This window comes from Amblyomma americanum, chromosome 3, assembly GCF_052857255.1.
Source record: "Amblyomma americanum isolate KBUSLIRL-KWMA chromosome 3, ASM5285725v1, whole genome shotgun sequence".
Classification (NCBI taxonomy): domain Eukaryota; kingdom Metazoa; phylum Arthropoda; class Arachnida; order Ixodida; family Ixodidae; genus Amblyomma; species Amblyomma americanum.
This window is the reverse complement of record NC_135499.1, coordinates 213469515-213491555: the sequence shown is the minus strand read 5'-3', so window position 1 is coordinate 213491555 and position 22041 is coordinate 213469515. Positions and strand designations below refer to the sequence as shown.

At 47.4% G+C, this 22041-nt stretch overlaps 1 protein-coding gene across 1 annotated transcript in view; it reads left to right on the top strand.

The window, feature by feature from the left end:
- The first annotated feature begins 14363 nt into the window (after nucleotides 1-14363).
- Nucleotides 14364-22041, top strand: part of LOC144126025 (neuroligin-4, X-linked-like) — a 73127-nt gene continuing 65449 nt past the window's right edge. Inside the window, exon 1 of the mRNA XM_077659904.1 lies at nucleotides 14364-15036. Coding sequence (XP_077516030.1) covers nucleotides 14379-15036 — 658 coding nt within the window. The 5' untranslated portion in view covers nucleotides 14364-14378. The remainder of the gene's footprint in view (nucleotides 15037-22041) is intronic.

Here is a 22041-nt window from a genome sequence, read left to right as displayed (position 1 = left end):
AATGGAATCAAAATCTGCTTTCTTGTAGTCCCGAATGGTCTTGGTTTTCTTTCTGATTTTTGGCCGTGAAATATTGATGTTGAAATTAATAAGAGAATGATCGCTCAGGGGAGGTAAATAACTAATGTTGGAAATAAATTCGGGCCGAGTTGTTAGCGGTAGGTCAAGAGTATTAGCAGCATGTGGTGTGGTTCTGGTAGGCTGTGTTACGAGTTGACTGAAAGAGAATAATGCACACAAGTCGAGAAAATCTTTTGCCAACGTAGAAAAAGGGTGTGTGATAATGGGTTCGTTATTCCATGCGATGTTTGGAATATTGAAATCGCCAAGCAAAAACAGGGGCAAAAAAGGATGGCACGTTATCACGATGTTGATCGCATCTTGTAATTCGTCAACAAAGGAGGCAGAGTGAGTAGGAGAACGATAGCATGCGCCAATTATAATTTTTTGAAAATTTATTTCAATAATTGCCCATACTATCTCCAAGTTAGTAGTAATAGTAATATGCTGAGAGTGCAAGTGTTTGTTAATAGCCAGAAGAACACCACCACCTTCTTTTATCGTGCGGTCGCAGCGACAAACAGAAGTGGTGAGCGGTTAAGAAAATTTCGTGGTCACGAACATGCGCACGCAGCCAAGTTTCAGTAAGTACAACGATATCTGGGTTACAGGTGTCTATGTTACAGGTGTCTATGGCTTCGAATGTTAGTAAACAGGACAGATACGGGGGACGAACGACTACCACTGCCCCTCGCGCCTCGCTACGCACTGCCAGGGGATGAAGTGCACTGTTGCGCATCAACATGTATTGTTTGAGAGGCACATTCTGACACGCTGTCGTTCACATGGTCGTACATGCGCAGTTTCTTGTTCACGGATCATTTGTTGTAGCGCAGATGAAAGAAGGGTGCTCGCGGCAAACTGTTTGCAAAGGCTATCAATTTACTTCGAGCGCATCGGGTGGCGGATGAGTAGTCATCAGATATTGCTATGTCTTGTCCTTTCAGTTCATTACGCACGGAAAACACTTTTTCTTTTATTTTGTAGTGGCTGAATTTTGCAATTATGGGGCGGCATTTGTTAGGCGAGTAAGAACCGAGACGATGGGCGCGTTCAATTGCCATATCAGGTAAGTTGACGTGAAGACGTGTTAGCGTGTTGACGATAAGGGCTTCAGATTCCTCCCATGATTCCCGAGAGTCAGGGAAACCGTGAAAAATTACATTATTTCTTCGCGATCTGTCCTCTAGGTCATTAAAGCGAGATTTTACAGAATCAATCCGAGCGTTGCAGGATTCCAAAAATTTTTGGAAATTTGCAACCTGCTCTTCGAAGTCGTCAAAACATTGTTTTTTTCTTCAAGGGTGTCTAGTCTTTCATGGATGCAGCCAATCTTAGTTTCGATGTTTTTTTGGCTAGCCTTGATTGCTTTAACATCGGCAACCAATTCTGTTCGACACTTAGAGGACTGAACAGATCGCATTTGAATATTTTTAAGAATTTTGAAAAGAACGGCCATCTGTTCCTAGGGTTCATGGGGTAATGTCAGGGTTTCAAGGTGAGATTCTGAACGGGTGTTAGGTCCAGGATTGGATTCGATGTCGCCACAGCAAAGTGAGAGCACGGAAATATGAAAACACTCGCAAATAATTTCAAAAAAGACTTGTGGGCACGGGAGCAGCAACAAGAAGATATCATCGCATCTTTTAGCGTACAAAGAAAAGGGCTTACATACCTGCGAAGTGCCGAGAGACGGAATGTAGGCCATGTTGCTGTTGCTGCTCCGGTGCCCAGTGAAGGCGGTGTCGCACGGCCAGGAATTTAAATAGGCGCCGGGTGTCGACGTCATCGTAGGTGACGTATATGCGCCGTAGGATGGACGCATCTGTCTGGGTGGATGCAGCGGGGCGTAGATATCGGGACCGGCGGGGTGATTCGGCGATGCCACACAATCTGAACGGCTTGGTGAAGGGGCAGTAGCAAGCGCTGACCAGAGCAGAAAAGACGTCAGGAACGCCTGCGAAGTGCCGAGAGACGGAATGTAGGCCATGTTGCTGTTGCTACTCCGGTGCCCTTGCCTGCTCTGCAGTCATGCCTATATCAGTGAGACAGGAAAATTCTCGAGGCGCATAAAAGATCCTCAATGGGATGTGGAAAACGACACGCGCGTCAGTAATGCACTCGTTGGCTACACACGCGACACTGGCCACCAAACTGACCGGGGCAACGCCTTCATCTTATCCACAGAAAGGAACCCGATGACGCACCTTCTGTTCGAATCCTTATAAATCCAGACCACGCAAGCAACGTTGAACAAGACCGAAAGCCCCATGCTAAGCATATACGCCAGTTCCTTACGTCATATTCTTCGCGGATAAATTCGCCACCGCTTCTCTCCCGCTCATTGTGAACAAGAGCTCATGTAGTCGAACTCTCGACTACACGAACTATACCGGAGCGCTTAAGGACAAGACGTGCTAACCTAGATAGTCCCCGCATTCAAACCCAACCTTGACTTCAACCTCATAAGCAAGTGGGAAAACCTGGTACCCAGGTCCCTCCGCCTAAAGCTTTTCGTCCGGCCGCCGCGGTGGCTCAGTGGTTACGGCGTTCGGCTGCTGACCCGAAAGACGTGGGTTCGTTCCCGACCGCGGTGGTCGAATTACGGTGAAGGCGAAATTCTAGGGGCCTGTGTGCTGTGCGATATCAGGGCTTAAAGAACCCCAGGTGGTCGAAATTTCAGGAGCCCTCCATTACGGCGTCTCTCATAGCCTGAGTCGCTTTGGGACGTTAAACACCCGTAAACCTTACCAAATCACAAAGCCTTTCGTCCACATCGTGTAGCACCGCCAGATCGTCCAACAAGCCGAAAAAAAACAACTGTTACTGGCACGTGTCCAGAAATGCTCTCAGAAGATGAAGCGTCTTGAGACCGAAGCGTTTTTTGCATGGAGGCAACTCGAGGACGTTGCTGAAGAGCGGTTTCCGGACATACAACTGCACGCCAACTACACGACAAGTGCGACGGAACGGCAGTGCAAGGCGTGGTAAGAAAAGATTGATGCGCTCCAGCCGGAAGAAAACGGGACGAAAAAAAAAGGGGGGGGGGGGGTAGGGTTCTAACGTTGTTAAACCGAGTAGACTTGAGAAAACATGTGTTTAGTCTAGTTGGCTCATTGCTGGGTCGTCGGCACGTCTGGCGACGACATTAGACTCAGGCTGGACTCTGATCGAAGTTAAGCTGATATGATCTGTTCGCGCCGCTGATGGAAGTTGATGAAAACGACGACGTGCAGTGCACAGCCCGAGAGCGTGTTGCAGATGACTCATTCACTTACAAAGTATTTGTTCCCTGTACCGTTGTATCGGCAACCTTTTCTGGAGTTCCTTGACACCAGTGTTTTAAAACGTGCTAGGCGAATGTGCATTTATTCTGCTGCAAAAACATTCTTCTTTAAACTGCACACATCTACGCTGCCTGTGAAGATGCTTGCGCCATGGTCGCTGAACTGCCGCCTCTGCAGTACACCAGAGACAATTGACCATTGTTTTATTCTGTGCATTGATGCTATATTCTTCTGGGACATTTTACAACGAACAATTAAGAAGGACATTGACATAACACCCTACAGTATCCGTTTTTTGCCTGTGGAGAAAAACCGTGTTGTGCCATATGATCTATTTACGTTGCTGAGACTATTTAATCTCTGGAAGAGCCGCATGATGAACCGCCACGCCGAATCACCACGGTCGTCGATATCTTTATTTCGTGAAAAATGCGCCTTGGTGCGGGCAGTATATGCTGCCCTGGAAGAGCCGCCTAGATGGCTCCCCTATCTGGATGCATGTGTGTTCCTCCCAGACTTTTGATGGTTTTGAAGGAGGGTTCATGCAGGGGTGAGGTGGCCTGGTGTTTTGTGGCGTAAGCGGGCTTAGACTTTTCTTTTCGGCACTATTTCCATGCAATAAAGAAAAAAAAACTGCAGCGATAGCGTAGTGCTCTCGCGCAGTGGCCAGCGAAGCTGATCTGTTGGCGTCGTAATATTTATTTATTTATTTATTTATTTATTTATTTATTTATTTATTTATTTATTTATTTATTTGTTCAAGGTCAGCGCTTCAGCGATGGCCCGGCTTTTTCAGCTTTGGTCGTGAAGTAGAGCTTTCGCTGTGTAAGAGCTTCTACTCAACCTCTCCTACAAGCCAAGCGCAACCGAAAGATCTGTCCTCTGCCGCAGCTTTAACTTCCACACAGACCGGTCACCTGTCAAGAAGGAGGTTACCTGTGCTGCGGAGCGTGCGGCAAGCCTGCTACCCACGAAGGTGCGAGATGAAGTCGGTACTCGCGCCATTAGCGTACTTTCAAAATGGCGGCGTAAGACCCTCCTCTCTGCAGCTGAAACACGAGCAATAATAATAATAATAATAATAATAATAATAATAATAATAATAATAATAATAATAATAATAATAATAATAATAATAATAATAATAATAATAATAATAATAATAATAATAATTTGTATTGGGGGAAAGGAAATGGCGCAGTATCTGTCTCAAATATCGTTGGACACCTGAACCGCGCCGTAAGGGAAGGGATAAAGGAGGGAGTGAAAGAAGAAAGGAAGAGAGAGGTGCCGTAGTGGAGGGCTCCGGAATAATTTCGACCACCTGGGGATCTTTAACGTGAGCTGACATCGCACAGCACACGGGCGCCTTAGCGTTTTTCCTCCATAAAAACGCAGCCGCCGCGGTCGGGTTCGAACCCGGGAACTCCGGATCAGTAGTCGAGCGCCCTAACCACTGAGCCACCGCGGCATACGAGACCTAATAAAAAAAAAAACCTGAGATTGTCATCTTAGCCGTCCTGCTCAACCGTAACGAGTGCGGCGATATATTGCTCAGTTAGCTGAACGACTGCACCTAAGCACCTGTGCCGCGCGATCTTACAACCAGACTGCAAACAAAACTTCAACTGCTGGCGCGCATGTTCAAACTTGTGCCTCCAGACATTCATGGTGAAAAGTAGCGCAAGCTTGACGGAGCACACGAGAGAAGGAAGAAACCACAAGCGCTTGTAGTGTCTTCTTTCTCTTGCGTGTTCCGTCTAGTTTGCACTGTTTTTTTATCTTGAATATCCGCCAACTGCCCAAAACTTCTGCCTTGCTGCCTTCAGATAACAAGAAGCTTTATTACCGCCTCTTACGCCAAACGACTCGGCTAATGCTATATACGCTCTTCACACGATCCAGAAGTCCGGGGCTCCTCTGTATACGCCAGATTGTGGACTTCGAAAGGTCGCTCCTGTATCGACTTTCGGGGTACCTCCTCGACGTGCTCGGCCCTTTCCCCAGAATGACCACGATGTTGGGAACTCTTCAACCCTCCTTGAAAAGATGCGTGGCCTGTAGTTAGACGCAGAGGACATAATGGCCTCCGTCGATGCCAAGGCGCTCTTCAGCACTATCCCGGATGATCTAGCCGTCGCCACGTGCGAGTAAGCATTGCGAAAAGACGGTAGTCTGGCAAGCAGTGCTCCCTTTGACGTTCTAGAGCTGAGCACACTACTACGCATTCTGCCTGAGAAATGCTTACTTTTTGTACGATTTGAAATTCTACAAGCAGACGCGAGGCACAGGGATGGGCGCTTCCACACAAGTCACCACTGCAAATTTGCTCATAGAAGCACTAGAGGAAAAGGTTTTGCAAACCTTCATTCCGGTGCCAAGGTGTTCTGTCGGTATGTCGACAACTGCTTTTGCCCTTTGCGTAAAGAAGACGCATCGTGGTTCCTACATGAACTGATTAGTGCAGACCCAAGCTCGAAGTGTACGATCGAATTTGAACAAGAAAATCACCTTCCTTGCTTGGATGTCTTGGTCCAGCTAAAAAGCAATCGCATTTCCATATCGGTGTATAGATAAATCTAATGCACGCAGCTCGGTGCTTGGATTTTAATCCAAACCATTAAAATCTAAAAATTATTAATCCAAACCCTTAAGCGCACAAAGCCTCCGTCATCACCTCGCTAATAATTGCTTCGGCCCTGAGGGTATGCGTAAATAAATAAATACACATGCGGCATTTGTCTGGTATCAGCAAGCAGACCTGCAAAGTTTGTTAGGAAAAGTGCGTCGGCAACTTTCAGCTAATGATTATCAGAGCCACTTCATAGCGAAGATATAAGAGCAAGTTACGCATCCGGAGAACACTGATCGCACGACTTTCGGCTTACGAGCAAGCGTAGCTTACGTGTGTGGCACCAGTGAAGCGCTTTCTTGAATATTTTCAAGGTAAGACTTGCGAGTGGTCCACGTGCCGTCGAACAAACTGATTAACTAGCTAATAAACGTCAAAGACCGATTACCAGATGAACACTTTCCAGGAGTTGTCTACAATATACATTGCCTGAACTGCAATCGTTCCTGTATCAGTGAGACAGGAAATTTCTCGAGACGCGTAAAGGATCATCAGCTGGATTTAAACAACGACAAACATGCCAGTGATGCGCTCGCGGACCACACACACGCCGCAGACCACCAGATTGACTGGGCCAACGCCTGTATCTTATCCAAAGAAAGGAAACTGAAGACGCGCCTTCTGCTCGAAGACCATGAAATCAACTTTAAACGAGACCGAATGCCCCAGGCCAAGCATCTACGCCCGATAATTACATCATATTCTTCGCATTTAAATTCGCCACCACTCCGGTCCTGCTTATTGTGAACAAGAATTCTGTAGGGGTTTCGAAACACCTTTTTCTTTTCGACTGTGTTCAGTGACTGCTTCTTCATTTCATTGCCTCAGTTGAGTCCTGCATGGATTCAAGAATATCCGCGAACAGGATGCAACGTGGTTCGTACTTTAAAAGTTGAGATTTCCCCCGGCAGAAACGAAAGCCTGGGCGTAGGTTGTAAACGTCATCCGGTAAAGAGCATTGCGCCCCCGAACTGGGAGGGGCCCTTATTTCAGGACTCCTACGGCCTTATCCGATTGCTGCGCCCGCTGAATCAGCTGTTTTTGGTCCTCTACAGATTGAGCTGGATAGCACGGCTTCCCAGTGCTCGGGTTGTGGGTTCGGGATTTTCGAGGCGGCTGCATGCTTTGGCGAGCCCGTGTAGTGTGACGCAATGTGGGGTGTTCCCCGCACAGCGAGCATGTGTTTTGGTTTAATGTAGGGTGTATGGGATGTAATAGCCCTGTCACACGGGCACCGCCAAGGCCTTCGAGAATCAGGTCCTTATATCCAAAGACGTAAGGAGTGGTGCTGCACGGCACAAATGTTGCGCCTTTGCCGCTAAGGGCTTTGGAGGCGAAGGCGCTCGTCAAAGACCTTTGGGGCCCAAAGGCGCGGCCTTCGAGAATGTGCGATCGAAGTGCCGTCCAACGTCAAAAAGTAAAATCAATAAAAAAATAGATGCAGCCAACATTGTTTGGAAACATCTTTTTATAAACACGAGAGGTGCGTCTAGCTTTGCTTTTTGTACGCGTGTTTATATTTTATGCCCAGATTTAAAGACAGCGAAACTGTTGCAGCGACACCGAGTGCCCTTGGTGGCAAAGGCAATGCATAAAACATGCTGCTGCCGATTACAGTAGCTGTTGCAGTTCTTTTAAGGAAGCAATTAGAATAAAAAAATCGTCTGAGCTTAACGAATGAACAGAATTTCCCACTTTAATTTTAAATCACTCACTTCGACCGCCTCGAGCACAGCAGCGGGTGCTAAGCCTCAACGGCTGTTCCACCTTTGGGCTGCACCGTGTAGCTGCGTCGCTACTGCTTTAAGCTTTCGCTCCTTTGGTCAAAAAAGGTGCGTTTCCTGGAAAGGCCTTCGAGAAATGCCGTGTGACAGGGGTATAAGAGGGTGGTGTGTGGGTATGCGATCGTCTGTAGCTGCCTCCTAGCTACAACTTCTTTCCACGTCGCCTTCCTGTGTATGTGTGCGTGTGCGTGTGTGTGTGTGTGTGTGTGTGTGTGTGTGTGTGTGTGTGTGTGTGTGTGTGTGTGTGTGTGTGTGTGTGTGTGTGTGTGTGTGTGTGTGTGTGTGTGTGTGTGTGTGTGTGTGTGTGTGTGTGTGTGTGTGTGTGCTGTGTGTGTGTGTGGGGGGGGGTAGATTGGATGTTTTAGCTTGTGGCAGGTAATGATGTAACTGAACGGTTGTGGGACCGGCTCCAGGGTCGTTGAGTCTTTTGTCAGAGCCCAATTAGTAAGACCTTGGGTTATGGCGTGCGCGCTGATTAGCGCCTAGAAACTCGTGGCTTGGTGCCCAGGTTAGTAAGTTCAGGAAGTTTTTTTTCGCGTTGTTAAGATATGGCGAAAAAAACTGGTTTTTGAGGAAAAAGTAACTGGCGCAGCAACTGTCTCACATCTCGGTGGACACCAGAACTGCTTTAAGGGAAGGGAAGAAGGTGTGAGTGAAAGAAGATATGGAGAAAGAGGTGCCGTAGTGAAGGGCTCCGGAATAATTTCGACCACCTGGTAATCTTTGACGTATATGTATTCCGTTTCAAATTCCTCAATACAGATTTTACTTTCAAAAGCCGTGAAAGGTACGTCTGTGCAGGTTGATTATACTGCGCGGCGGATGTCGTTTACATAATAGAGTGCAACGTAAAGACGACTAATTCCCTAGACTGAACTGAACTTTCTAATCCCTGGTTTTAGGGTACAATATTATATCGATAAATCGAATGCTTTCGATATCTAGAAGGATCATAGCTTGCAAAATTGCTGAATCAGCATCGTGCTTCGAGATATGGAGCGTAGAAAATGCACGATCGACAGTTCGTTAAGCTGGCTTTCGTGCGTTACATATTGATAAAGTGGCGTCGCTGCGGTAGATATAGTCCCGGGAATCACGTCAACATCGCCTGCTTCATAAAAGACGTAAGCAGCGTCTGTATTATATCCAAGAGGCCCGTTTTACCAATGTGCAACATGAAAAAACCAACTTTAAGAGCTTTCAAAAGCCTGTTTTTCACGTTTGTTATCTCGGAGCACGATGCAGATTCCGAAATTTCAGAAACTGTTCTCGCCTTCGATGTTGATGGCCTAAAATTTCGAAATATAACCTTAATTCTTAAACTAAAGGTAAGAAGTTATAAGTTGATTTTAGTTAATTATTTAGTCTCTTCATTAAACTCTATACGCAAATAATGTTCGCTTTAGCGTAAAAATCGACTTAGGAGACCGCACTGAAGTATCTTTAAAAATGTTAATTATATTCTTAACGTCTTCTAACTAAAATAATTTTTCGATTAATTTCTTGTTTAAACAAAAGCAGTAGAGAAATAGCATAACAAAGTAGCACTTCCCTATGCCTTCAATGGGTTCAAAAACTGATTTTAGTTACTGGTTTTATGGCGTTTAACTTCAAAAAGCGACGCAGGCTATGAGGGAAGGCGTAGTGGAGGGCATCGGATTACTTCGACCACTTGGGCTTCTTTAACGTGCCCTGACATTAGTACGCGGGCCTCTAGCATATCGCGTCCATCGAAATGCGACCGCCACGGCCGGGATGGAACCCTCGTCTTTCGGGTGAGCAGCCCAGCAACATAACCACTGAGCCACCGCGGTGGCTCAAAGACTGTTGGTGTTTTTCTAAACATATCTTAACGAGCCCATCAACTCACCCATTGTGTTCTCACAGCAAAGCGAGGGGTTGGGTTCTGGCTGCATTAATGGCAGAGGTAGCATAAGAGGGTTCTCGAACAGTTGCCGCTGGCAACATTGACCATGAATGCCAGCATCGTCGACTGTGGGCTGATTCCTTCGTGTTTCATTTAATCTATATAGTGTTTCTCGTCCTTGCCTCTTGTTCCCCCTTTTAATGATTTTTTAGCCATATGTTATTGCTGGCGTTTTAGGTTTTATCTCTGCGGCGTTATCTTTGGCGTCGTAGTTTTTAATATCTGTGGTCATGTTCTGTTTTTTAGGTTTTTGTTTGCAGTGGTCTTAGCATTTTTGCATGCTTTTTTATTTTTGTGACACGGCTCTGCCTCGAAAGTCTTTTTTATCCGGTCTTCTACTCGGCGTTTTTTTTTTTCACCCGAGGCATACTTTTTTGTGAAAACCTTGTCTTGGGTGTTTCGATTTTTACCTGTTGCATTTCACATCAGCCGCGCCAAGTTGTTTTTGACTTGGTGCCACTTCTCATCCACACTGATTAGATTGTCGTTCAGTTCAGTGCGTTCCTCCACATGTGTTGTTTCGGCTTTTGAGTGCTTGCCTTCGTGTCAGCGTTGACGTGCGGTGTCATGGTCTGTCTGTCGCGCCTAGCTACCATATGTTTAAGTTTTTCTTTTCTCAATTTTGTTTCTCCTAGGTAATCTTGCCTGGCATGCACTCTTAACACGAGCACTCCTATAGGGGAGTAAGAAATGAGTACGGTGTCCGCTTGCATCCTCTCGTTTTGGGGGCATACTATGATACCCAAGTCGAGGGGTATATCTCCAACATCAATAATGCGGAACACTTCAGGTTGGCAGCGGAACAGATTCCTTCTTCAAAACATACGAAGTTCTCAGTTACGAACATTTAAACTGAGCTTTAAACCACGGTTCTTGCTGACCTCAAGACCTCCGTTGCCACGTTTAAAAACCTCCTTCATTGTTAGCTGCATGAAGTTATCATGCTTTGCAGTAGTAATATGCCTCCATTTCCGAGAGCAAGCATTCCGTGCCTTTAATGAGCGAACCCTTCCCCTAAATGGCAGTGCGCTGAACTACAACACACTCCTTTTCTACTCCAATTAAAAGTGTATTCATGTTTAGAGTGTGCGTTCGGCATTTTGGCAGCCTTGCAATAAAAGTGAAAGTTGGCGCTTGCGTCCGTCTTACTTATGCACGCCTGGCCAATTCTTTAACAATATCGCGTTCTTGTCGAACAAACAGCCTTACATAACCCTGTGGCGATACGAGGCGGCAAAACAACCGAGAATAGGCACATGCGCGCCAAGTGCTTTTAACGCGACTGCGTTAAGGAGTTCGTGTCGCAGAAGATATGGCGTCGTCGTCGGTCCCGTCGGCGTCGTTGACAGGGAAAGAAAAATGCACAAAAATCCTCAGAGAAGCAACCTAGGAGTTAGGTGGGCCGTCTAGCTAACATAACCTTGTGGCGTCATCACGACCTGCCCAACGGATTGGGACAAAATGCGCACCGTGGCTGGCGGCAGTTGAATTAATGATTGGCCGCGAGAAGTTACTAGAGAAAAGAAAGCTAGGTCTCACAAGCTCCACCCATGGCAGCACCTGCCATCGCAAGGCAGTGGCGCATCGCTTAACCGCTACACCACTGCGCCAGGAGGGGTGTTAGGACTCCGAGGGACCTACGATTGTAAAGTAAAGGATTGCCAATTCTGCATATGTGGGCATTAACACATTAACTATACCGCGTCATATCCTTAAGGCGGAGCTTAAGTGTTCCCTCAATTTTTTTCATCTTGTTTTGTCGTTCTGCGGGTGATACTGTTAAGGAATTGGCCGGATGTGCGCGTCGTTTCCCGCTGTGCGAGCCGTGGCAAAGCATGTCTGACCAACTTGCCTAAACGCTCAAGCTTCTTGATCTCTTCCGAAAACCAGCATGTTCACACGATTAACCCGCCGCGGTGGCTCAGTGGTTAGGGCGCTCGACTACTGATCCGGAGTTCCCGGGTTCAAACCCGACCGCGGCGGCTGCGTTTTTATGGAGGAAAAACGCTAAGGCGCCCGTGTGCTGTGCGATGTCAGTGCACGTTAAAGATCCCCAGGTGGTCGAAATTATTCCGGAGCCCTCCACTACGGCACCTCGTTCTTCTTTCACTCCCTCCTTTATCCCTTCCCTTACGGCGCGGTTCAGGTGTCCAACGATATATGAGACAGATACTGTGCTATTTCCTTTCCCCCAAAACCAATTATAATTATATACACCAAAATTTCATGTGCAGAACCACAATTAGAAGTGTAAAAAATTTAGAAACCACTTTCTTTTTTCAGGCAAAATTTAAATCAAACTTAAGTGGGACAGTGGAGTTGCAAACTTTCAGAACACAATATCTGGGCCGTCTTTCAGCGTGTATTCCTGAATTCATCGGTCTCGTGGCCTTCGCTTCAAGTTGTTTCGCTCTTCTTTGCATACGCATGCAATCCTTAAAAGAAACCAGTGCTTTGACGATGGTGCCCAATTTCGAATTTAGCGCTTCCCACAGAGGAGGGGCACCACGCTTACAAGCCATAACAGCGGTACCAAAAACTCTATTTGAATATCGACTTTGTACACAGTATGTTCCCATAATGGGACGAGAATTTTACGATGTAACCTTGAGCGGAATTTCTTGATGAGTACATTTTACTACTCCGGTCAAAAGTAACCTGGAAACATTGCAGCGCAGCAGTAACAAATACAAATACTGCTGCGCTGCAATTTTTCCAGTATGCAGAACCAACTAGCCAGTCACTATGTTTTAAGCAAAAGTAACCTGGCTAATGTTTTTTGGCTTTGCCGCACTACTAATGTGTAAGGCAAAAAGCTAGCTTTAGGTTAAGCATCAAACGCGCATTTTTTTTTTATATACAGCGCAAATTTGCGCGTAAAGATACAAATACGCGCAGACACATATTTGTTATCGATTTATATGCTTATTATGCGGCAGATGATTGGGTGTCAGTGGCCAAACGCCGTTCAAGTGGCACTCCTGGTGGTTTAAGCGCGAGCAGATAGCGCGCTCCACGATGGAAACGTCAATTAGTTGGCGCTAGCATAGCCGTAGTGGCGCTTGACTATACGTTCACGCTGTCAAGAGAGCCGGCGCTATCACGAGAACAGAGAAAATGAAGGAACTGGACGAACCCATGCCGCGTACCGGTGTGCGAGCTCCTTGAGATGTATATCATCGAGACCGGGAGATTTTTGTGCTAACACTTATTTTCCTCAGTTGAATTGGCTGTTGGGGCAAGGAAATGGCGCAGTATCTGTCTCACATACTGCGCCATTTCCTTGCCCCAAGAGCCAATTCCATTCAGGAAAAGAAGTGTTAACACAAAAATTTCCCGATCTCGATGACATACCTTTGAAGGAGCTCATACTTCTTTTCCTTAACTTTGGTCTCAAAATTTATTTATTTACTATTTTTAATTTTTAAGTTATTGATTTTTACCCTCACCTCTTTGTTTCCTCGATTTTAATTCTAATCTTCTAAAATATACCAAAATTCATAATTCCCTTTCCCAGATTCCTCAATTTTTATTTATGAGCCGTTTGAGATAAGAATGGACGGATTTCTCTCCTGGTTGGATCTGCAGCAAACTCAGGCCAATCCCCCACCGTGGGTATGTGCGATTGCTTCAGAGTCAACAACAACAACATGGCTAGCGACCAAAGGCTGACACTACTTTCTCGCAGAGAGACGAGCCGGCCCTGCTGTTGCGGCGCCAAACTTCAGCTTGGACAGCAATAGAGGTTGACGGGAGGACCAGGATGCCAGACAAAAAAGGAAGCTCGGATAATGTCTGCAGATTCTCACAAGAACCTCATCATCACCATCAAACTGTCTGTAGTTTGGCGCTGGCCAACCGCTTATCGTTCTACAAAAAGAATTGTGACGAAAAACCAAAACAAAAACAAAGGTCTACCTAGGCGACAGCTCTGCTAACTCGGGTGTATTGACCTGCGAATTCCTGAGTTCATGGTGCGTACTGTAAGCGCTTTTAAAATCCCAGTGGACGCAAGTGCATGGTGTAATCGCTCGCACGCACGGTGACATTGCCTGGGAGCTGGGGGAGTTCAGCGCCAAGAAGTTTTATGCTTACGTGCCCTGACGTTGCAGAACGGTTTCAGTTCACTGCGCTTGCTCAATGTCGGCTGAAGAAGCCCGGTTACGAAGGCGAGGGAGCAGCGCCGTCTTGAGAAACCATTCTTAAGAAACCATTTGAAGGACGTGTTCAACGAATGGGCAGGCAAGCATTTGCTTTTCTATGCCAGTGGGCTAACTGCGGCGGTACAGGACACAGCAGAAGAAAGGGCGAATGACTGGAAAGCTGCTGGCAAAAAAATTAACGAAGAGATGGACAAGTGATTGTGAAAGTTTGTGTTCTTCTTTTATATCACTGCATCCCGCTGACGGAACGGGCACAAATCCGGAGACGAGGCGGCCGCACTGCGCACTGGCGCACCTGGTTATCTCGCTGCCTCCTCTCCCTTCCCTTCGCCCCACATAGGTCCGTGGCCCGACCGAGTGGAGGAAAGCGAGCCTCGCTCAGTGAAGACGTCTCCGTTCGCTTCATCCCGCGCGCACCGCTCCGTTCGTCCTCTCCCCTCTCCCTCCGGTGTTGTGAAAACACCGGCGCTGGGAGCGAGCCGCGGCTCGGGGCCGTGGGCGCGCGCCTGCGACCGAGACCGCTCGATGGACCGCGCAGGCGCGCTACCTCCGGAAGAAAAAAAGCGTCTGCCCGGGCGCCCCCTGACGCCGGGCCCGAGCAGCGTCGTGAGCGGCGGCCGCGGAGGCAGCAGCAGCCATGGTTGTTCCGAGGCGGCGATCGTCGACGACCGCGATGGCGGGTGGTGTTTCCCCTCGTCGCGCGCGATGAAGGTGGCGGCGGCGGGTGGCTGGCGGCCGGCCGCCTTGTGTGTGCTCCTGCTCGCGCTGGGCGGCGCCCGGGCCGAGTTCACGCGCCTCAGCTCGCGCACGGTGACCACAAAGTACGGCGCGCTCAAGGGCTACATCGAGACGCCGTCGCCGCCACCGCCTGGGCCGCAGCAGCAGTCGCGCCAGCAGCACCCGCTGCAGCCCGTCGAGGTGTTCCTGGGCGTGCCGTACGCGGCGCCCCCGACCGGGGCCATGCGCTTTATGCCCCCAGTGTCGCCGGCCCACTGGAGCGGCGTGCGCATGGCCGACCGGCTGGCGCCCGTCTGCCCGCAGCGGCTGCCCGACATCGGCTCCGAGAGCGAGGCCGTCAAGCGCATGCCGCTCGGCAGGCTCGAGTACCTGCGCCGCCTGCTGCCGCACCTGCAGCGACACAGCGAGGACTGCCTCTACCTCAACATCTACACGCCGGCCATCGGTCAGTGCCCGCGCATCATGCATGCACCCCCTGCCTGTCGAGAGGCTCCCCTGCCTCAGCGCTTGCACGGAGGGGAAGGAAACGTTACCGGGGGGGCTGATACGGCTCCCACAGCGCCTAACGGTTCTGCTTCCACCCCTCTTCTTTGCCGCTTCATTCGGGATGCGGGGCCTGGGTGAAGAACCAGCCTCCGAGCGCTTATATACGTAATGGCACAATCAGGTGAGCCATGGTTCACCACGCTGGGCATGGCGCTAGAGTTGTTGCCTGTTCTACCACTCCGTCGGGGTGGGCTGCGGATCTCCCTTAGCGGGCGGCAAGCATTCAGTTAGGAGAAATACTCTCTCCTCACGTTTACCGCGTTGGGCAATGTGAGCCGAGAATCGCTCTAGTTAGCGGTCCGGTTCTCTATCGCCAATCCTGCTCCTTGAAGTTCTGACGATTCACTTTCGTGCACTCAAAGCGTCGTTACAGGCGTTGATCGCGCAATCCTGCCTTTCCCGCCGTTCCCCTGTACGTACGGCAACTCGATGATAAAAATAACAGCCTTTTACCTGGACCCGGTCTCTTCGTCAGTCTGCTCTCGAAAACGAAATGACAGGACGTCATTCAGTTTGTTTCAGAAGGTGCGATATGGCCATTCGTGAGTGCGCGTTCTTCACTTTATTTGCTTTCTTAGGTGGTCTTTAGAATTACCATATACTTATCAAGCGAGCCGTTGCCTGTACGCTACGACAGCCCAGTGTTCGAACTATTTGCAGAAACCAGGCTTACGACTGCTCACCAGCACGGTTCTCGCCGAAGACATGATTCACAATCGCATGTCTTGCCGAGGTGAGAATGTGTCGGGACGCTTTAAAAAACTAAAGGAAGAAGTTATGCGATCTAAAAAAATATATCTGAAGTAAGCATAAGTCCGAAGTATTTTGGTAAAAATGTTGCTCGAGGCTTTTGTAGGCCGAGCAACGGCTCCGTGAGAGCCTTTTTTTTTTCTTCTCGACATGCGAGAAGCCGCTGATCTTTCCAGGCGTACATCAAGCGCTGCATACAATCAGCCTCCCCTCTGGCACTAGGTACAAGCAACAACAACAACAACAACAAAAAAGGGCTTTGCTCCAACTTAAGAAACAAACAATTTTGTTTTACTTGTACTTCTTAGAAAGTGGAAAATGCATAAAATCGATTATTTGTCTTCGGGAAAGCTACTTAGAAAAAAACAATGCTTGTCATTCATACTTGGCAAGCGGTCGTCGTTCGTGTGCACCCACTGTGTTCCCCTTAATATTGACCCGACCTGTACAACCACAAGTACCATGGCGACACCTTTCGGCATGCCGGCGACGGGGTGAGGCGCGAAGGAAGGAAAGTGACAGCAGTTTCAATGATTTCACGATCCCGCATGCCCGCATTCTGAATCGCCACTGAGACATTGAGAAAAAAAATAAAAACAATGAAATTAGCAATCTTGGGCTTCTTTTGGTGGACTTAGTCAACTCTTTGTTATTACAGCGCACGATTAAGCCGACACGAGAGAGAACGGGTCCTTTTCCTTTCTCTTGTCGCCGTCGTGTCGTTGTAAAAATTGAGCTTCAACCCAAGCGTAGACGACGGCTGTGTGCGTCGCCTGCCTCCGTAATACCTCTTGGCTGCGTCAGTGTTTGGGGGTCTTGACGTCGAAGAGAGCAAAGCAAAGAATACTGTACAGTACATCCACTGTGAAAAAAAAGGCTGTCTTTCTATTCTTTGTTTAAGCCCCGTGGTTACACCCTTTCCTTATTTTTTTTTTCTTCAACAAATATTAAACCCTCACTCTCCAAGGAACGAAACAGAAATCGCAGAAAATGGCACGTACAAGTGCAACACATATTTCTTAGCTGCAGGCAGTGGAAGAGAAGAGACTGTCTGAGAACATCGAGCCGCGTTCGGAAGGAATGGATGCGTCCGTGCCGCTGTTTTATTTTTGCTTTACGGGGCCGTCCGCGATTTCTTCGCTCACCGACGGCCGGGAGGGATTCGCCGTGCAGAAGGGGGGGGGGGGGGGGGGGGGGGCTACACGCTGCCGTGTCGTCTCCGTGGAGGAGTCGTTTCGTATCGACTAGTCGGTTAACGGGGGGCTCCGGTCGGGCGCCGGGAAACCGCGATTGCTCGGAGGACGAACGTCGAGGCCGAAAGAGCACGAACAAACAGGGGGCGTCACGCGGGCGTTCGGCCGACGTGGAAGCCCTAAGCGACGCTCGAGCGTGGCCTTCTCCTCCGCGCCTCATTTGCATGAGCCACGCGAGTCGCGCTCGCGCGCTGATTAAAAAGGAATGCAGCCCGCGAGGGCAAGCACGCCAGAGTGTTCGAAATACGATCCAATACTAATCGAGTACGCGGCAGTGTGCGCGATGGCGAAGGACTCAAGTAATTGTCGACGAGACATTTTTATTTATTGATTTATTTTTTTGCTGGATCGATATATGCAAAGATGAACGTGTATTGTTCGACTACCGGATGAAGTGAGGGAGCGGTGTTCTCTGATGCGTTTACTGAATTGTTCGCTTTTTCTTTCTTTGCAGCAATGTGACAGCGGCCATGTAGCAAATTATGCCAATAAATGACAACATATCATACGAATAATATTGATGAGGGCTGTCCTGGAGCAACGGCTGTGAGAGGTTCTTGTGCGCAGGCTGTTCGCGTTATTTCCGCCTCTCACCGATATTAACCAAAGTCCAGGCCTATAGCGTCCAATTCACAGCAGACGAATGGCGTCATTTAGGTAGATTCCACAGAATGGCCCGCATTCGAGATGTTTCGAGAAGGGAACACTTTCCGCTTGCACAATCTCTAACACAGCAGAGATGGACCCTCTCTCTTCATCCCACCTCGCCACGCACACACACAAAATTTCGCTGAATCTCGTCGCCGGAAGCAGGTGCCTGAGTGAACGGTTTTGCAGGAGAAGCTCGGCACATTCTAAGAAGGGGCAATAGGGTGCTTCTAGCCACATTATTTGCCTCGGTGTCGGTATAAGCATTTAGCTCGGCGTTTCATTGTTTTTTTTTTCTGACATTCAGCCACCTTCTCACGTCCGCGTGCAGTCTTGTAAAGTATCAGTTGCCGATCAGTCGAGCTTTTTTGTGCTCCGGTGTCCAAGTCTGCTGCGGGACAATAGGGATTAAAATAAGTAAATAAAGCGCACACGAAAAGCACTGGCTCAAACCTGAACGCAGCGTAAAAACGCACCAAACGCAGTTCGATCAGAGCAATATGCAGGAACCAGTAAAAATGTAAAACGATAATGACCGTTGTGTGCTGACATGCTTGTATACCAGGTGTTTCAGGGAAGGCTCTCAAAAGTTTTCAAAAATAGGCTTTTTGGGATAAAATTATGGCTTTTGCGGCATAGTATTACATGTGTCAGCGAACACCATAAAACCGATGAATCGTCTTAAGTAGTGAGCTGGTGAACTAATTTTTAATACGGTTTAACGGTTGGATCGATTTCATTGAAAAAATAAGCGGTACATAAATTAATTATTACAGAAGGAGGTCCCAAAGTGAAAACTGTCAAGGGGACCTCCTGTTATTAATTGCATGTGTGAAGTAAGATAAAGATATGGCAGATAGCAACTACATAGCGGAAAACAGGTGCAGTGGATATTAATAATCTGAACTAACAGTTTAAGCATGCTTAATTTTAAAAACACATTTGACAAACACTAATTAACTTTTTAACTAGTAGAGATTTGTAGCCTGTCGTTAGTAATAGCCAGATCGGTTTTTAGAATTTTGAAAACGCGATTATCCTCGGCGCACTGGCTCGACAAAATTTGGCCCTTTGTTTTAACTAGTTACGCGCATTGGAAAGGTTGCTTTGTCTGCATGCTTTTCGAAAGCACGTGTATGTTGGCAAGATGTAGCCAGAGTTTTTTAAGCCATAGCACCGAGGATAATCGTGTTTTCGAAATTATAAAAACTGATATGGCTATTCCTAATGACCAGCTACAAACGTCTCCTAATTAAAAGTTAATTATTAAAAATTAGTTCACCGGCTTACTACTTAAGACGATTCATGAGTTTTCTGATGTTTGCCGACACAGGTAATATATGCCGCAAAAGCGATAATTTTACCCAAAAAAGCCTATTTTTGAAGATTTTTGAAAGTTTTCCCTGAAGCGTCTGGTATTTACGTGTCTATATGTTGCGTTTTCCCAGACTTAAGTTCATACAGTTCATAAACATTTGATGTTCACAAATTACAGGATTTAGGCACTCAGAAAGACCGCGCAGCATGATACGTTGTTGCCTTGCCGATGCATGTCAAAGGTCAAAAGAGCTTGTCTCATGTTGTTCGGCACCTTTTCAGCCTATGTCAGAGGCTTGGATAGGCTGGTACGACATTATGATGAACAGAGCGTGCACACGCTAAGCAGCAGCACGCGGAACAGCGCACACGGTTGAAGCACCATGGCCTACAGTGCAGGAATGCCACATTTCACGGGAAATAAACTTGTAAGAAAGAATAGCAATAACTTACGAGGACGTTTTCTCAGGTTAGTTGGTGCAAATTACCACAGAATTAACTCCATAGTAGCAATAAACTTACGCGGGAATTAACCGAATCTACTGAAATCATTCGGTTAAAGACTGCGTGCACTTGCGTTCCTTCTTTGGCAAGACCTGCAAAGAATGTTTAACTTTTAGCCCCTGGATTGGGACACCATTTTTGCGACTATAAGCATTTTTAATTTTTTTTTGGCGGGTTCGTGTTAGTGACAGCTAAAAAACAGCGCAGCGTTACGACAGGGACGAAGAAAAGCAGGAAACCACAGCGCTGTGGTGTTCGTCTTTTGTTCGTACCTGTCTTATAGCTGCGCTGTGTTTTTTAGCTGCCATGAATTACCAACTAGACCGACCAGCCACTACTCATGTTTGGGATTCGTCGTTTTTTCCTGGTTTTTCGGAGCCAGAGGTATTTATTCCAGGCCGTTCAGTGAACAAAAACTTGGTTATATTACCCGTGTGTAAGCCGCGTTCTCCTTCATGACGCCCTATCCTGTTCGCGCTATTCGTGGTAACCTTTCCAACCACAGGAAAACTGCTATTGAAGCTGTGACCCCGAAAAGTACTTCCTCCGCAAGGCTCGCATTTTGAATTTTAAGCCGCGTGTCCCGGGTAAGAAGACACGAGCGCGCGTGTTCCGGAAGTAGGCCTTCCAGGAAGTGCATTCACGTGGAGCGCATCGTGATGGAAACAACTTCCGCCGGAAGAGGCCTACGCAGACCTCTACGTCAGACCTCGCTTGCATGCCAGTCAGCTTTGAGGCGCCGTCAAGACACTTCCTACTCGTAATAAGCATCAGTGAGTCTCTTTAGAGTCTGCGCCATTAGCGAAGTTAATTAAAAATCACGATATTTGCCGTTATCGCCTTAAGCCTGCTATCGGAGACGAGTATATAGAAAGATTGGCATAGTATAGAAAGACTGTTAGATCTTGCCCCATGGTGCCAAACACGAGCCCAGATGTATTAGTGCTAAAGCACTGTTCCGATCAGTAAACCCCGCAAAAGGTCTAGCGATGTTTGCGAGTTTGCGATGTCTGTGGGTTTGTGTTCAGTAAAATAAATAAATAAAAAATAGATAAGATAAATATCCGTGACTGTGATTCGAACCCGCGGCGGCGAGAACAGATCAGCTTCGCTGGCCACTGCGCGAGAGCACTACGCTATCGCTGCGGTGTTTTTTCTTTATTGCATGGAAATAGTGCCGAAAAGAAAAGTCTAAGCACGCTTACGCCACAAAACACCAGGCCACCTCACCCCTGCGTGAACCCTCCTTCAAAACCATCAAAAGTCTGGGAGGCGCCCACATGCATCCAGATAGGGGAGCCAGCTACAGGCGGCTCTTGCAGGGCAGCATATACTGCCCGCACCAAGGCGCATTGTTCACGAAATAAAGATATCGACGACCGCGGCGATTCGGCGTGGCGGTCCAACATGCGGCTTTTCCGGAGATTAAATAGTTTCAGCCACATAACGAGATCATATGGCACAACACTGTTTTTTTACACAGGCAAAAGACGAATACTGTAGGTTGTGATGTCAATCTCCTTAATTGTTCGTTGTAATATATCTCAGAATATATCTTTTTTTTGTATGTGTATGTGTGTGTTTAGGGTATGTTTGCCTTTCTACAATGGTTTTTATTTTGTTTGTTTGTTTGTTTGTTTGTTTTTGCTTCCGTGTGCATGGGTTTATTGTATTTTCTGTGTAGACCGCATCATTTGCCTAATTTATTATGTACTAGATGTTTGTTCTTATTTATGATGTTCCCCCCTACAATAATGCCCCAATGAGGGCGCTGTAGGTACTGTGTATAAATAAATAAATAAATAAATAAAATAAATATAAATAGAAGAACACAGCATCAATGCACAGAATAAAACAACGGTCAATTGTCTTTGGCGTATTGCACAGGCGGCAATTCACCGTCCATGGGGCAAGCATCTCCTTAGCATGAAGCCATACCTTCACAGGCAGCGTTGACGTGTGCAACCTAAAAAAGAATGTTTTTGCAACAGAATTAACATAACTGGCTCCCTGGGTCAGTGGACACCTCTATCGCGCTTTCATGGAAGTGGCCGTGGTGTCCACCTGCGAAAAACTGCGCTTTCGCGCAATATTTCGTGCTTAGCAGTGCTAAACCGTCAGCCATTTTCTTTTTAATTGGCAAAGTCTGGTCTGAGTAGATGGTAGCGCGAGGTAGTGTTCTCTCGTTGCGGCTAACATGGTAGACGTCTGGAGTCAATATACTGCATTTCATGACTATTCTCCAGCGTCATACAGACAGTTAATTTTTGTTTATATTAACTTTGGGCAGCACACTGTTTGCTGTTCAAATAAATTACAGTGACTTTTCTTATTTACCCTTGTTTGGTCATCCTTTAAAGCCTTTTCAAAAAAAGAACTGCAGCCACTATGCTTGCAGCGGCGCTGCAATATTGGCAAGAGCTGTTACTGGC